The sequence below is a fragment of the Aristolochia californica genome, unplaced genomic scaffold (assembly GCF_029961685.1).
Source record: "Aristolochia californica isolate CCGP_79_NKW_82.1479 unplaced genomic scaffold, dmAriCali1.0.hap1 SCAF_9, whole genome shotgun sequence".
In the NCBI taxonomy this organism is placed as follows: Eukaryota; Viridiplantae; Streptophyta; class Magnoliopsida; order Piperales; family Aristolochiaceae; genus Aristolochia; species Aristolochia californica.
Window position 1 is genome coordinate 647,682 of NW_027182290.1, and position 15,995 is coordinate 663,676.

The 15,995-nt window shown below is 38.7% G+C and overlaps 3 protein-coding genes across 3 annotated transcripts; 1 reads left to right on the forward strand and 2 right to left on the reverse strand.

Moving 5' to 3' along the window:
- Positions 1-361: 361 nt before the first annotated feature.
- LOC137940106 (E3 ubiquitin-protein ligase ATL6-like) lies at positions 362-1,228 on the reverse strand. The gene has a single exon (XM_068785030.1). It carries the CDS (start codon positions 1,226-1,228, stop codon positions 362-364), a length of 867 nt encoding a protein of 288 aa, XP_068641131.1.
- A 2,219-nt stretch (positions 1,229-3,447) lies between these two features.
- On the forward strand, positions 3,448-4,143 carry LOC137940107 (protein MIZU-KUSSEI 1-like). The gene has a single exon (XM_068785031.1). The coding sequence runs from the start codon at positions 3,448-3,450 to the stop codon at positions 4,141-4,143; it is 696 nt and encodes a 231-aa protein (XP_068641132.1).
- Positions 4,144-6,171: 2,028 nt separating this feature from the next.
- Positions 6,172-15,995, reverse strand: LOC137941671 (probable glucan 1,3-beta-glucosidase A). Its single transcript, XM_068787174.1, has 11 exons — positions 15,811-15,995; positions 15,477-15,586; positions 14,888-15,003; positions 14,673-14,792; positions 14,240-14,422; positions 13,991-14,149; positions 13,328-13,497; positions 13,077-13,232; positions 12,609-12,961; positions 6,753-6,932; positions 6,172-6,654 (listed from the first exon to the last, which is right to left on the reverse strand). The coding sequence occupies exons 2-11, from the start codon at positions 15,553-15,555 to the stop codon at positions 6,569-6,571; spliced, it is 1,602 nt and encodes a 533-aa protein (XP_068643275.1). The 5' UTR covers positions 15,556-15,586; positions 15,811-15,995; the 3' UTR covers positions 6,172-6,568.

Consider the following 15,995-nt stretch of genomic DNA (forward strand, 5'->3'; position numbering starts at 1 on the left):
AACGAGGGATTCAGCGAGAGGCAATGATTTTTTATGTGAGTGATTTACAACCTCCCCTGGCTGGAAATCTAAAGCTCCTTGAAGGGGCGTAGAAATCTTGCAGGCTGACTCCATGGGAGAGTTGTAGTGATGATTTGTTTAATAAAAAATAGACTCATTACGGTTCTGCAATAGAACAGTTTAACTCAATTATTTGATCCAAAACTATGTTTCTAACAATTAGATAATGCTCACTGTTGCCTCTGATTTGTAACTGCACTATACAAAAGCTGCCTCTTACTTCCTGTACTTATTTATTCTCTCGTCTGAAAGTGGTTCCAACTTTCATTGGTGCAAGTTGTTTGTGCATCCATGGCGGAGGCTAGTGTCTGAAGCTGATCGGAGAAGCTAAGTTGCTTGTGGTATTCACCTCCACCCTCATGATATCCATACTTATTTCTTCCGGCAACCGCAGAGTAAACCTCTCAAAATTCTCCCCTAATTGCACCATCGAATGTCCCGTCGAATTTGACCGCCAGAGCCTCCCCAGCGAGTTCCGCCGTTGGCTTCCTCTCGCCTCCGGTGTTGGCGTCGGCCTTTTTGTACTCTTAGAAATACCCATCTGACGAGCCGTCACTGTTTGATCTTCTTCCACCGCAATCGCGACTTCGTTTTCAGCCACCCTTTGGTTCACCTCAGAGACGGTTCCACTTGCGTGTCCGGCGGATGCACCAGTGTCAGGACCTTGAAGAAGATCCGATCGACAAACGGGGCAGGTACTATTATTCGTCAGCCAGGCGTCGATACAAACTGGATGAAAGATGTGATTACATCTGGGGAGCAGACGAATGGTCTCCTCAGCTTTGAACTCATTCAAGCAGACGGCGCATTCGAGGCTCGATTTGCCCAGCCTACGGTCTTTGACGCGCGAATATTGGAACGTCGGAAGGGTATCGACGACAGAGGGGTCAACTCCGGTGGAGCGCTGCGAAATCCATAAGCGCGACAATGCCCAGGACTGGCTGAAGAGGAGGGGGGCGCCCGGGGGGGATCTCTGGATGAAGTTGGAGATGTAGTAGACAGCGAAGAAGACAAAAATGGCGAGGAGAATAAAGTCATCGCCGGAACTGAGTGAGATTTCGAAGGAGGATGAATCCGAGGGTGAACTATCAGGCGGCTGGGACGTGGAAAAGGGTACCAGGAGGAGGAAGAACCAGATGACAGAACGGCTATGGTTGACGATCGCCATAAGTGAGCAGGGATTTGAGTTATTACATGGAAAATCGCTATCTGCTCCTGCGAATGGACAGAGATTTAATTTATCGCTTATGAATCAATTCTGTAGCTATTCGAATCAGCTGACTTCACGTCTGTTACGACCAAGGATTGGATTCAACATGAATCTTTGGAAGTGAATCAAATCCAAGCATTAGTGGGTTTATGTTGGAATATTTTTGCAAAACGTTTAAAAGCCGAAACGCCTATAACCAATAATCTTTCATCGCAAAATTTATCTTTCTTCTTCTTCTTCACCTTCTTCTTTATTTCTGCAGATATCTTACTCTGATATTAGAGCCAGAATTGAGGAGAAATTCTCTTGCAAAGGAAGCCCAAATGAAAGGTAAAATAACAAAAACAAGTGGCATTTTAATATCAAGTGACGAAAACAAATGATCCATCAAGCTTGATTGAACCCTTTTTCACAATTTACGATTTAAGCGAAAACACAAACAGAAACAGTAAAATTACCCAAAAGTCACAAGCTAACCAGACTAACAATACAATAATTCTCCATGTATTTGCAATCAAATAAAAAGAAAAATATTTTCTTTAAACAACAAAACGTTCTAATCATGGCTTAGGGTTAATCCAAAAACCTCCCACGGAACCTAATTCTCACGGTCTGCTTCAGTATCAGTACTATTAACAGATGTAGACAAATAAGTAAAGAAAAAACTCCGCTAATATAAAGAAGAAAAAAAAGAATGAAAAACTACCTGCTTTCGATGCTGGTTTCTGCGTCTCAGTTCATCGCCTTTCCTAAGAACTCAAAAGAAGAAAAAGCAAAAAGAAGGATTTGCTGAGAAGAAGAGACGTCTTTCTCGTAACTAGCCTATTTTGACGAGGTTTTCTTCCAAACAACGATAAGGTTTTACATTTACAAAATTACCCTTGATATGGTCGAAGAGGACGACGTTAATCACCTGTAGAATCTATTTGTTAATCTGTGAATAATTCTCTTCTTTGTAAGTTAACGTTAGCTCATTTTATTTCTGGAACAGGTTATATCTAACCCATCCCCTCCATAAAATCTGCAAATTCAAAAATTAAGAACGATTCAGAAGAAGCCCCAACCATTCCCCGATTCCAAGAAACAGAAAGGCACTTCAATTAATATAAGTTTTCGTATATTAAACTAAATTATTTTTCCCTTTCTTTTGCTGATTATTCTAACTTTAGGTGCCTTTCTGTTCTCAATAGCTGTTTTCTCTTCAACTGAAGCACCCCTTAACCTTTAGCGACAGGAAAATTTAAATAAGATACTTGTCACCGGGGTAGGGTACCCCTTATCTGCTGATTGGAGTCATTTATTCCGTACACTTTAGCAACAAATCAATGTAGATTATTAGCCGACCAGGCCTCCCTCTCCCCTGGCACATGGGTGCCACCACCCTTGAAATTAAGTTCTATCTTCATATGGGACTCCTCCTGGCAAAGATCAAATGTTAGCCATTGATGGAAAGAACAGGATCTGTTTTCATTTTTCAAAGGCACCCAACAAACCCACTTTCTCGCTAGATTGGTAGAAACTTTTTCCTTTTTCTCTCCAATCATAAAATCGAATATTGTTATAATATGTTCATGATATTAGATGTCTTCATATGCCTGTGCAATCTTTGCATAAAGAAATGAAAAGAGAAAGAAAGAAGCGAATATGATCCTTACGTTTCATGGTGACGATAAGAAAAAAATTTCGTGGAAACAATCACAGAGAGAGAGAGAGAGACAGAGACAGAGACAGAGAGAGAAGGGTAGTATTGTGGAGTAGATAGTCCGGAATTCGTTTTCCAGCTGCTTCTGTGTTGTCGTTTCCCTTGCTTTACCATGAATTCCGAGGAGAGACGGAGTTCCACCTCATATGTTGGAGAAAAACAACTGAAATCAAGACAAGATATAAAGGTTAAAAATTTGATTGATGAGAAAAAGAGTTCCGTTTTAAGATATTATTAGTGCAGTTGTCTTTTATGCCTTGGGTAATCATGTTTGTTAATTTAATGACAGTTAAGAAGCTCCGATTGATGGTATTGTTAATTAAATGATCCTTGAAACTTGAGTTTTACAGTGTCTGCCAGTACTATAAAACTCAGTTTCAGTAGCCAAACTGCAGTGGTGAGAGAGATTTGCTTCAAGTTCTCTATCTGATCTTGCCGCCTGACACTACATCAAGCAAGTTTCATGGCTTATCAAATGGGTGAGACCGCACACATTATGAATGGCACCACAGCGATCGATTGCCAGAAACAAGTGCGAAGCTGGAGACTGGTTCGTTCCTTCATGGAGCTCCTCATCCCGAGTTGTGGCCGCTACTACCTCGGAGAACAGTGTCAAGAAGAAGAAAGAAATGATTCCAAGACCACATCCCACATCTCCAAACACGTCAACCTCCCCACCATCTTTACAGGGACAATCTTCGGCTTCCGCCATGGAAAAGTCAGCTTATGTATCCAACCCAACTCCAGAACCGCACCCATTATCCTCCTTGGCCTCGCCGTCCCCACGAGTCTTCTCGCCAAGGAAATGCAATCAGGTCTCCTTCGAATTGCTCTCGATTGCACTGCCGGAAATGGCAACCGTAGAAACCTATCCGTTCCTCTCATGTCCATGCCGGTTTGGACTGTCTATTGCAACGGAAGGAAGGCCGGCTTCGCGGTGAAACGGAGGCCCACGCAGGGCGACATGAAGGTATTGAGGTTGATGCAATCTGTCGTTGTTGGGGCCGGGCGTATCAGTCGGGAGTTACTCAGTTATGAGGATGACGAGCTAATATACCTACGAGCCAATTTCGAGAGAGTTTCAGGCTTCTCTTACTCTGAATCATTCCATTTGATTGATCCAGAAGGAGCTACAGGTCAAGAGCTGAGCATCTTCTTTCTTCGTTCTTGATCAACGATCTGTTCTCTGCCCTTTCTTCTTTTTCCTCCATTTCTCGTTCAATCTCCCTTCTGTAATCTTCGTGAGCAGTCTTTTTAGTTCTTAGTTTCAAAGTACGCTTACAGAAAGAAGTAAAACTTCTTCAGTAGATGAATCATACGTGAGAATTTGACAAGTAATTATCGACTTCATGTCCTTCTGGGAACCAAATTTGAAATGGTTGATGAATACGTAACAGAAATTCCATTTCCACTGCTAACACAAGTATCAGAAGTATCAATATTCTAGAGCAGTTGATGTGATGTTAGATTGGAAGCACTGTAACATCCATGGATTCAAATGAAAAAGGGAAACATGAACATGAAAAGCATCAAAGATAATCTAGGGAGATATACTACTGTTTTTTTTTCCTGTACAAATTACGAACGTAACAATCAGAACTGTCTTATAAACCAAAGAAGAAGACACCTAGAAACACGAAAGACAGGTCCAGTGGGTGAACCAGAGAAACTTCTAATCAGACGCGGCATATTTTATTTGATTTCTCAGTTGGGTTTTCTGCAATGTGGGGTTGTCCTCACCGAAACGTGCCATGCTTGTGTTTCTCTGTTCCAGTGGAGATTTAGACCGAAGGTAGGCTGAAGGACAGGCACCCACATGAGAGAGAGGCCGGGCTGTGGCGAGAGGCTGAGTTGGAGATCAGCGGCAAGACATGTACAGAAATCATTCAATTTCTTGTTGGGATGTTTTCTCTCGCGGCAGAAACGTTGATTCTTTACCCTGTCTTCAACGCAAACGCCAACAGATTGCGTCCTGTGTGGTGGTGAGTGTGAAGAAAGTGCGAGAAGGAAAGAGGAAGAAGATGTCTAGCTGGAAGGAAGAGGAGAACTGTTCTCTCCCAAAAGTACAGCTGGCTGGAATTCATTGGCGATTGCTCATGGATTCCTCAATTAAAGCAGAAAGGCGAAGAGTGGACATGGATGAGTGATTTTGTTAAGAATATGGTAAAGATACTAAGATCTTATATTACCCAAAAATGGGTTTTCTTTTAAATACTTTTAAGTTTTAAATCATAAACATTTTCTTGATGAGTTTTTGTGTTTGTGTTTTTTCAGTTTATGATTTCTTAGTTTAGGATCAGAGAAACAGGGAGCTTTAGGATTGGGCTCTTTTGGTTTTTCAAAATGTCTCACCCTGGTGAAAATCTGAGACATTTCGGATGTGACATTTTGGTAGTTACCTCCTCGTCTGAGCTGAGGAAGCATCTTGCTTGATATGAGAAACCTCTCGATAATACTTTTTTTAAAAGAAAGTCTTTTTTGTTATTGTCATTTATGAGAAACCTTTGATAAAGAAGAAGAAGCACATTCCCGAAAAGAAGAAAAAACCCATTGAGAATTAAATTACAGAACTAAGTCATTTGATCCAGAGAAATTATGATAACAGATAAGTTACCAATGAGAGAGAAAGAAGAAGCACCTGAAGGTAATGGTGAGACATCAAATTATCCAGAGAGAAAGAAGAAAGAAGAAGAAGAAACCCACACATAAATGATCCAGAGAGAAAGAAGAAGCACATTCTCATCCAGATGTTGATACATTTATGATAACAATAGGTGCAGTTCAAGAAGTACTAAAAATATGTAATTTTGTTGAGGAGATTAATAATGGTGTGAACTCAACTATTCCACAGGAAACTGACAAGAGAAATCAACATATGGGGAAGAGCTTCGTGATGAAGGATTGCATGTTCTTGTGTTTGCAATCAAAAAGATAAGGTACTCTTTCAGCCTCTGTCAATCTTATAATTTTTCAATCAGAAACAAGTTTAGCCACTGCATGAATTGATCGTTTATGCACTATTTAGTTTGACTAACAACTCACTGATGCAATCAATTTGTGCTATGACATTTCACAGACATACCTTTGAGAAACTTAAACATGTTGATAGGAGTGCTTAACCTTCTATTGGGTTTGCTGAGGAGCTTTTAATGCAGACTCTCATCATCCACATGGTTGAAACAGAGAAAATCCCGTTCATTCAAGAGATGGCTTCGTGACCTGTTAAGTGTTCAACTGTTGTAGTTTCAGCAGTTGGGATTGCCACTATTCACTCCCCAATTGGGAAGTTCATGGGACTAAAGTTCACAGGTCATTTTGTGCTTGGTCAGATTGTGAAGAAAGTTTACAAGAAATGGCTTTAAGAGAGAGCCTTGAGTAAAAAACTTTCAGAAGGAAGTCAACAGCTTGGATCGGTATATTGAGGAATTAAATGTACAATTTACAGCCTTATTGTCTTTCGAGGATTTTCTGCTTACTGATGCATCCTTCTGCTCTCCCAATTATTGGTAATGAAAAGTTGAATTTGTGGAAAACTCTGTAAGAATCCTCCATAGAATTAAATGATCAGCTACAGTAAGCCTTTTTCGCTTGCTCCATCATGCTATTTGATGCAAATATAGAGAGGTACAAAACAACATCCACAACAAAAGCTTTCTTGGTATTTCCCTACTTGCTGAAGAATCTGCACAACGATAAAAATCAGATATAAGTTTCTCTGTACCTTGAATATGAACCTAAAACATCATCCAATAAAAACTTGCAGCAAATATTTTTTTCTACCTAAAAGAAGGTAATTGTTCAAAATGTTCCACTCAAAGTCCCAGTGCTTCCTCTCATTCTTTAGTGTCCAATACGACCAGCCAAATGAAGATTTACTATAAACATCTAACTGGGCCATTCCATATGCTTGGTACGCTGCCTTGGAAGCATTCTTCACATTCCATTCATTTACCCATTCCCCTGCATTTGCGTGAACAATCATAGGCTCCAAATGTATGTAATATATTTAAAAGAAACCAAATTTGCAAATAGGAAACCATTTCAATGAAAGTAAATTATCTGTAAGAAAATGCACTTGAAAGAGGAACATGTAAGTTCAGTTAATGTTGCTAGCATTCACATGGAACATCATATGAAATGTTAGATGTAAAAATTATCAAATAAGAGGAAGAAAGAGAGGAGAGAAAGGAAGAGGAGGCAGCAGCAAGAGAGAAAGGTCTCTTGTGATTTGGGTTCTGGTCGACCCCTAAATTCTTTTTATAACTTAAAAATAGGTAGGTATAAAGACAATAATGCCCCTACTCACTAAAACTCACTTAAACCCTTATAACTCCCACAATACACCTCCTAATTATATGAAAGTTGAGCTATATAGACTATCAAACATACTAAATAAGATAAGGCTATACGTAGGAGGAGTAGATAATAAGAAATTACCAAACTATCCTTTACAGTATTTTCCAACACTCCCCCTTAAGCTAGAGCATAAATAGCCATGAGCTTCAGCTGGTTACAAGAGATCTCAAATGCCCTTTTCCCTAGTGCCTTGGTAAACATATCAGCAATCTGATCACTGGACTGAATATTGGGAGTGGCCACTTTCTGTGGCCGATCTATGAATTGGCTGTCCATACTGGCTGAGAATGATATGTCAGGACAGGTAACTTTAGTATAGATTAGTTTTACAACTAACCAATGATTCACAGTCTTGTCCTTGAGCTCATCACTATTCTCATTGTGAAGATCATGACTCACTTCCATAGGAATATCTACTAGTTTCACTCCTAATAAACCATACTCCTTTAACATATCAGTGATATATTTTCTCTGAGTGAGTATAAGTCTTGCTTTACTTTGGGCTACTTCTATGCCAAAAAAGTATTCCAAGGAACCCAAGTCTTTTGTTTAAAAATATTGTTAGAGACATAACTTTATTTCTTAAATTCTTTTTTTATTACTCCCAGACAGAATAATATCATCCACATACACTAGCAGGGCAACAACACTAAATGATCTCTTCATTACAAACAGATAATGGTCATAGAGATTTTGAGTGAATCCACAAGACAACCACCTGGCTGAATTTTTCAAACCACTCCCTCGAACTTTGTTTAAATCCATAAATTGCCTTTTTTAGTTTGCAAACTTTTTAAATCTCACCCTAAGCAACATACCCAAGAGGTAGCTCCACATACACCTCCTCGTTGGGATCACCATAGAAAAAAGCACTCTTGATATCAAAGCTGAAACAACAGTCAATCTTGGCTAACTGCAATAGAAATAAGTACGTGTACCGAAGACAGACGAGCCAAAGGTGAGAAGGTCTCAAAAACATCCACGGCATATGTCTATGCATAGCCTTTGGCTCCCAGTCGTACCTTATATCGTTCAAAAGAACCATCTACCTCATATTTGACAGTGTATACCTAGCGGAACCCAACGACAATAGCTCTTGAGGGCAAGTCACATAACACCCATGTGCCCCTATCACATAATGCCTCTATTTCAGCATTCGTAGTTGCTTTCCACTAAGGTGATAATAGAACCTCCTGTACAAAAAAAGGAATAATACAAAAGGACAAAAACAAGGCCAACTTTTTGTACTAGTGAAATAAGGAATCAAGTGAAACAAAATTAGACAGTGGGTATCTAACGAGCACCTTTCCAAAGAGCAATAGGAAGGTCTAAGTCACTTACCTCAGGATCAGTAGACAAAGAGGATTCTGGATATGGCAAAGAGAGAGGGAACTTGTGCTGGGCGCTCGGGAGTATGTCTTTTGTGGTACACCTGTAGTGGTTTCTTTGAAGGAACAATTGGTAAGTGGATAAGATTATCCTCTATAGGAGTTGGTGCAACAACTTTCAGATGCGGAGTGAGAGGAGATCTCTATCATCAATAGAAAAAAAGGAAACATTTTCAAAGAATGTCACACCAGTTGATACAAATGTTTTCCTTGCGGGAAGACAAAAATACTTGTATCCTTCTATGTACGAGAGTATCCCTGGAAGACACATTTCATGGCATTGGGAGACAATTTATTTGTGGTTGAACGAAACATATGTGCAAAATATACACACTCAAACACTCTTGGAGTCAAAACATATAGGGAAATTAAAGGCATAAGCATCTGGCTAGGAATTTTCCCCCCAAGGACAAGAGAAGGCATTCTATTAATAAGGTAACAGGCAGTCAAAATTGCATCACCCCAATATTGTTTAGGGACATTCGTATGAAGGAGCATAGTATGAGCAACTTTCAACAACTGGAGGTGTTCACGTTCAGCCACCTCATTCTATTGAGGAGTGAACATACAAGATAACTGGTGAATAATTTCATGAATTTGACAAAACATATCAAACTTGTGATTCTTGTACTCTAAATAATTTTCAGTGCAAAGGACACGAAAAGTGAATACTTCAGATTTCTCCTATAGGAGACACACCTACGTATATCTACTAAAATCGTCAATAAAGGAAAGAAAGTACTTACGACCAAAGACAATGGACATTGGACATAGTTCCCATAAGTTTGCGTGAACAATTTCAAATAAACTTGTGCTTTTTTTTGGCTCAAGGGAACATAAGCCAGTAATGCTTGCCTGATTTGACATGAACCACACTAAAATGATAAACTGGAAGGAAAATCTGAAAATAGTTAAATCAACTTTATTGGAGAAGTATGTCCTAACCATAGGCGCCACAAAAGTGGTGATATTGCAGTATGTAGAACATGTAATGGAGGTTGTGAGCCTATGAGTGTCCCTCCAGATGATGAAGTCCACCCCCCCCCCCCCCCCCGAACCAATCGTCCTCCTAGCCGAGAGATCTTAAAATGCACAATAAGATGAATGCAAGTTTATTGAACAGTTTCATGGACTTAGTAAGTTGGCTTATTCAATAAGTTATGAGGAAATTTAGGACTAGGTAACATTGACTGTATAAAAGCAACAGGAACTAGTGTAACCCTTCCTTGAATGGATGACAATGATCCATTAGCTAGGGTAACAAACTTGACATCAAAAGACTCTTTTAAAGTAGAAAAAAAAGGAAGATATACATGATATATCAGTTGTGGCTCAAAATTAGGTAAAAGTAGGACGCACATGTAGAGTAGACATACCTGAATTAGCCAGTGTGATTATAGGAGTGGCATATTGAGCCAAGAAGCTGAAGAGGAGGCAGTAGTCAATTGGGCCATGCACTGAACCAACTGTTTCATTTCATCAGATGCTTCAAGTAAAATATTCACTATAGGTTCAGGGGGCACATCAGTGCTCTCATGAACAAGAGAGTTGGCCTATGTGGGTTTACCAAATTTTTGCCAACACTTGTCAAAGAAATGATAAGTGCAGCCACAATGAGCACACTTCTTGTCTAGCCTAATATCACTTTTGCATCTACCTCTACCCTGACTATCTCTTCTTCTGTCTCTAGTACTTCCACTTCTTCCCCTAGACAACTCTAAGGAACACAAGGTATTTAGTGCTGATATGGAAACACTAGTCACATTGTTACTTCCCTGAACTACAACAGCATTCTTTGCATGCAATCCTCTCCTAAAAGCTATGGATAAGGACTAAACATCTTCTAATGCCAATATTTGTGGCCCAATAGCGTCAAAATTGACCCTAAACCATCCAATTTTTTTGCAATGGGCACTTGTCTATTTGTTTTCTTGTTTCGCTTTCATTAGTATTAAAGGGATGGGAAACACTTATCTTCCGTAGTATACCAACCAAATCATTGTAGTATTCCGTGACAGATCTCTGACCTCTCTTGAGGCTAAACATCCTAACATAGAGTTCATAAACACGTAACAAGTTGCACTTCTGAGTATAAACAGACTCTAAGGACATCCACATCTCCTTAACAATGTCACAATTCATAACTTGATTCCTTAGATTGGAATCCATGTAGTTAATCAGCCAGGTCATAACCTAACTATCCTCGGCTACCCAATTGTCATTCAGAGAGACAGGAGGGTTGTCCCTAATGAATTTAGACTTCTTCTTAGCTTTGAAGTATAGTTTGACTGATTGTACCAACTCAAATAGTTCTGGTCACCCACTCTCTTAGAAGTAATCATAATTGTATCTTGTCCTTCTGAGTTCCCAGAATCCCTTGAAGGGGTAATAACCTCGCCATTGAATTAGGATAAAATCCAATTCAACCCTAATTTCAGCTCCCACACTTCTATAAATCACTGCTACATGGGCTCCACTTCGCAAATTAGGGTTAGGTAAAAAATTGTAATGTGCGCCAACCACAAAATTGCATAAGCCACAAAAAACCCAAAAAACTAATGCTAACGTCAATAGGGTTCAAGGTGATGTAGGTAGAGAACCCAGTATGGGGGTGCACACAATGCAAAAAAGAGTGATTTTTAATTCAATAAACCTTCACGGACGGTAAATAGTCTCGGAACTGCTCAAACAATAGTAGAAGCCATCATCAACCCTAGGGTTATAGTAGAAGAAGAACACAATTTTTCAGATTTTTACTAACCAGTCAATGCAGATCTTAGAAATTCCCCTTTCTAAGAAGTCGCAGACTTCTATAGAGAGAACCGGAGAAGAACAAAGGCTTCTAACCAAGATCTATTGCTTTCATACCATGTAAAAATTATGGAATAAGAAGGATTGAAAGAGAGGACAAAAGAGAGTAGCAAGAAAAGAAGAGGAGGCGGCAGCAAGAGAGAAAAGTCTCTCATGATTTGCTTTCTGAACTACTCGTAATCCTTTTTATAACTTAAAAATAGGTACAAAGATAATAATGCCCCCTCTCACTTAAACTCTTATAACTACTACATTACACCTCCTAATTACATGAAACTTGAGCTACATAGACTATCAAACATATCAAATAAGATAAGACTATACCTAGGAGGTGTAGACTGTGAAAAATTATCAAACTACCCTTTACAGTATTTTTCAAAATTAGAAGTATATTCCTATTAACCACTTTTATTATGCAGACTTACCATCAATAAATTGCCACAAAAGTTAGCAAAGGATTAGTTAGTTTCTGTAAGTTTTGAAATAGATGGATCTGAGGGTATGCTTGATTATCTTTTTAATTGCAGTTTCCATCAATTTGCAGTAACATTCTAACAAATAGAATATTTTGTTAGCTAAGGATCCATTACCGTAGTTGAAGGGGAAGAACCTACTAATCAAAGTCATGTGATATGGGTATGACCTGAATTTTGACAACATTTACACGTTACAGACTTGAAATTTTCCACAAAGAAGTGTCACACTAAATCTTTAAAGGCAATTAAGTATAATGCAAAAAATAGTATGACCTACTTTTGTATGATACAACTTTTTAATTGTCAATAGAAGTATCATGCCTCAAATTGTGATGTGATGCTAAACAACTAATTCGTACAATCTCAATCATGCATTACTGAAAGTTTGTACCCTTTATGATACTTCAAATCTTTTCGAGGGGATAAAAAAAGAAAAAAACAAGAAGAGAAGAAAGGACAATGAAATCCAAATCCAAATTCATGTTTAAGTGTTAGAACCCAAAAACAAAATTGGCAAAGAACATTTAACATCACATACTGAAATTTTCACTGATAATGTATACTTCTCAAGAAGTTTATAAATGCAACAGCAACCTGGATCTTACCAATGAAGACAAGAGGACCATTTGCACTGTTTAAAGCTTGGACCTCAGACTCTCTATTGTTGTATATGAAGTTGATATTATCCGTGGAAGTCAGATTAACATAAAAATCATCAAATAAATTGTAATAATGCAAATCCACTACAGTATTTGAAACACCAATATTTGCCTGATACAGCTCAAGAGGGCTTGCCCTCCCAATTCTTTGACAGAATATCACATAAGCAGTAGAAGTGTATTTCCTCACAATCTGGTATCCTTTTGAATAATAAGAAGTTAAGACATCAAATGGGACTGAAGTAGCAGAAGGTTCATTCAACAGCTCAATGCCCAGCAGAGAGGGATGGTTCGCATATCTGGAGATATGTTAACCAACATTCCATTAGTCTTTCCAAATGCAATAATTTATGAAGATAGAAAATATAAAAATCTTTTGTCAAGTACTGGATTTGTTTAAAGCAGAAGAGTTACCTGGAAGCTAGAAAATCTATAACATCCAGGCTTTGAGAAATGGACTCTGGGGATCCAGGCCAATCTACAGATCCATCTCTACTAGCACTATGTTCCATACCATTTTGGGAACCAGGTGCTGCATGTAGATCAATTATGCACTTGAGGTTGTAGGTCCTACACAATTTTGGTAAATGAACATCACAATACCCAGAGACAAATAATTTGCTAGAAACATGTCTTTTAGATACATAGCTGAGAGAAAGACCCACAATGCCCATGAGAAAGCGTTATCCAGAGCCGCCAGAGAACCTCCAATGAAGGGAGCCGGTGGATCTGGATCATATGCAATCCACCATCCAACTGGAATTCGGACAGTATTCATCCCATTCACGGAAAGAAAGCGGAAGTCTTCTTGTGTTATAAAATTCTTTCTATGCTTCTGCACATTAGGTTTCCAAAATTAATGAACTAAGCATATTGAACAAGCAAATGACCTTCAGGAATGCAATCTGGTAAATGTCAATGTTTGTTCGATGAGATACCCACAATCTGATTCAGATTGCTGTATTGACCAACTTAGCCAATAAAGAGGTATAGACCAACTTGGCCAATACAGAAGTGTACCTGGGAGTTCCAAATCCTTTGATTTCACATGATAAGGGATGCATCTCACTTTCATGGGCTACCTTGAATCATCGTAATTATTATATGCAGTTTGTACATCAATACACAAGTCACTGAGCCAATTTCCTCTAGCCATTAATAATGTATGGAGGATGAGTTATCTGACCACAAGCTCTTACCCAAGAAATTCATGCTTGTCCAAGATCAATAACTGTATTATGCACTCAAGCATCTTTTATTTTGTTTTATCTAACATGATTGTATGAAGCCATTAGTTAAAACATAGCAGTAGTGGCATTAGAAAGTACCGATAGAATTTCTTTTGCTTTATCCTGTCCATATCCATTTGCAAGTTGGTAATCACCATGCAAGTCATTTGCAACAATTATCATTTGAAAAGTTGCCGCATTGTCATCCCATCCTGGGTTCCCTTGATAGCTTGCAACAAGCTGATTGGTTGATGTAGCCTTAGAGTACAAAAGTAGTTTTTCAATATTTCAATAACCTGAAAATAAATGTAGGCTTCAAATTTGCAGCCTGTGTATGCAATGTATTACCTGCACATAGGTCCCGCTCGAAAGTCTAATATGAACTCTGTCATAATTTCTCTCTATATGAAATGTTTCAGTTGCTGAAGGAGATTCTGCTGTGGCTGAAATTGACTCCCACTCACCACCACATGTTAAAAACTGACCCCCGAGGGTTCGGAACTGAAACTCCGAATCTGATACTCTCCATATCTATTACAACAGAAGTAGCCTCCATCCATAAATCCTGAATAAAAAACTATTTTATTTGAAACGATACTTTATGCTCCAAGCAATATAATTCAGAAGGTTCTAGTGTACCCCTGGAAAAAAATTTGAAGGTGAAACTTTCAGAAAAGAAAAACCAAGTCATGCTGATGTTATAGAGATTAATGGTACAACATCTTAAAAGATCAATCTATAAACAAGAAGTTGAGGATCAGGATTAGTCAAAAGGATAGACCTTGAGAGTTTCCCAGGAAGAAGGAGCACTTTGGTCAACAGTTACATCGGAACCTCCCCCATTTGCTGCACTGACAAATTTTTGCAGCATTACAGATTTGAATTGAGCTTGGGTTCCATCCTGATAGTAGACCAACAATAACAGCAACAACAATGAAGAGGTAAACAAGTGATTGTGTTCTAAAAAATAAAAAATTAATACAAAGCAATACTCACAAGCAAATCTCCGTTAGGAATTTCATCAAACAGAGAAGGTTTTATCCATCCTTCAACAACCAACCATCCACCCAAATTCACTCCTCTAACTTTAGAAATCCCTTTCAATATCTCATCTGCATTTAGTTCCAATTTAGAAAGCACATCTAAGAAAAATAGTCAATAAACGAGGCTATTCAGTACACAACATCCAAAAGAACCGATCGTTTTTTAAAGGCCCTACATGTTCCAATTTCTCAAGAACAGAATCAATTAACAGTTAAATAACGTTAAGAAAAATTGGAATCTGACCCCGAGAGACTTACCCATATGTTGCAGCTCAGGGAAACAAGAAATGCAAAGCATGAATTATAGAAAAATTGCTAAAGAAAGACTACTTTTGCCAAGGCAAGAAGACCGTAAGATCTCTTAAAGACAGAAAATGGGATCCACTACCGAAGTAATTCAAAAGAAAAGGAAGCCTAGCTCATCGACCACAGCGTTTTGCATAAAAATTAGAAGAAGAAGAAGAAGAAAAAAAAGAAACTTTAGAGGTGAAACTAAGAAAAATAAGACAACAATTTATATCTCAGGAAAGAACAGTGTTTACCTGAACGTGCTCCAGTAAAGAGAAGCAAAAGACACATGCAAAACACTACCACCCCCCATCTCCAGAAAACCAGTTCCATAAAGCTGTTGACTGTAGAGAGAACTTAATCTCTGCGTGGAAGACGAAACCAGATCAGAAACCATGAAAACATCCTTATAATCTTTAAAAGCAAAAGTTACTTGAGAAAGACACCAAATGCCGTCATTATACCTTCCTTATCACCCAATTCATCCCAAAAAGGGCTTAAAATAAGCGTTGGCATGTAAAACAACTCAGGAAAGAAATGGGAAGAAATTTTTTCCATAAAAAAAGACACAATTTTGAAGTCACCCACCTAATGTAATCAGCATCCAGGAAGTCGCAAAGGCCGATGGAAGGTTGTCGAATGGTTAGAGACCCATCAAATGTAAGAGTAAAAAGATAGCCTTTGGAACGTAAAAGCTATCACTACCATTCGTACTCTTTCCGTGCCTGTCTTGAAGAGCAAGCTAGGAAGGTGTTTTTCTGCGCAGCAATGAC

Bases quoted from the DNA above. Each gene is read 5' to 3' on its own strand.
- LOC137940106 (XM_068785030.1), bottom strand. From the start codon at position 1,228: ATGGCGATCGTCAACCATAGCCGTTCTGTCATCTGGTTCTTCCTCCTC.
- LOC137941671 (XM_068787174.1), bottom strand. From the start codon at position 15,555: ATGGAACTGGTTTTCTGGAGATGGGGGGTGGTAGTGTTTTGCATGTGT. The intron at 15,004-15,476 runs GTAAACACTGTT...AACTAAATGCAG, and splicing joins CTTTACTGGAGCACGTTCAG to ATGAGATATTGAAAGGGATT. The intron at 12,962-13,076 runs GTAACTCTTCTG...ACATATCTCCAG, and splicing joins ATAGATTTTCTAGCTTCCAG to ATATGCGAACCATCCCTCTC.
- LOC137940107 (XM_068785031.1), top strand. From the start codon at position 3,448: ATGGGTGAGACCGCACACATTATGAATGGCACCACAGCGATCGATTGC.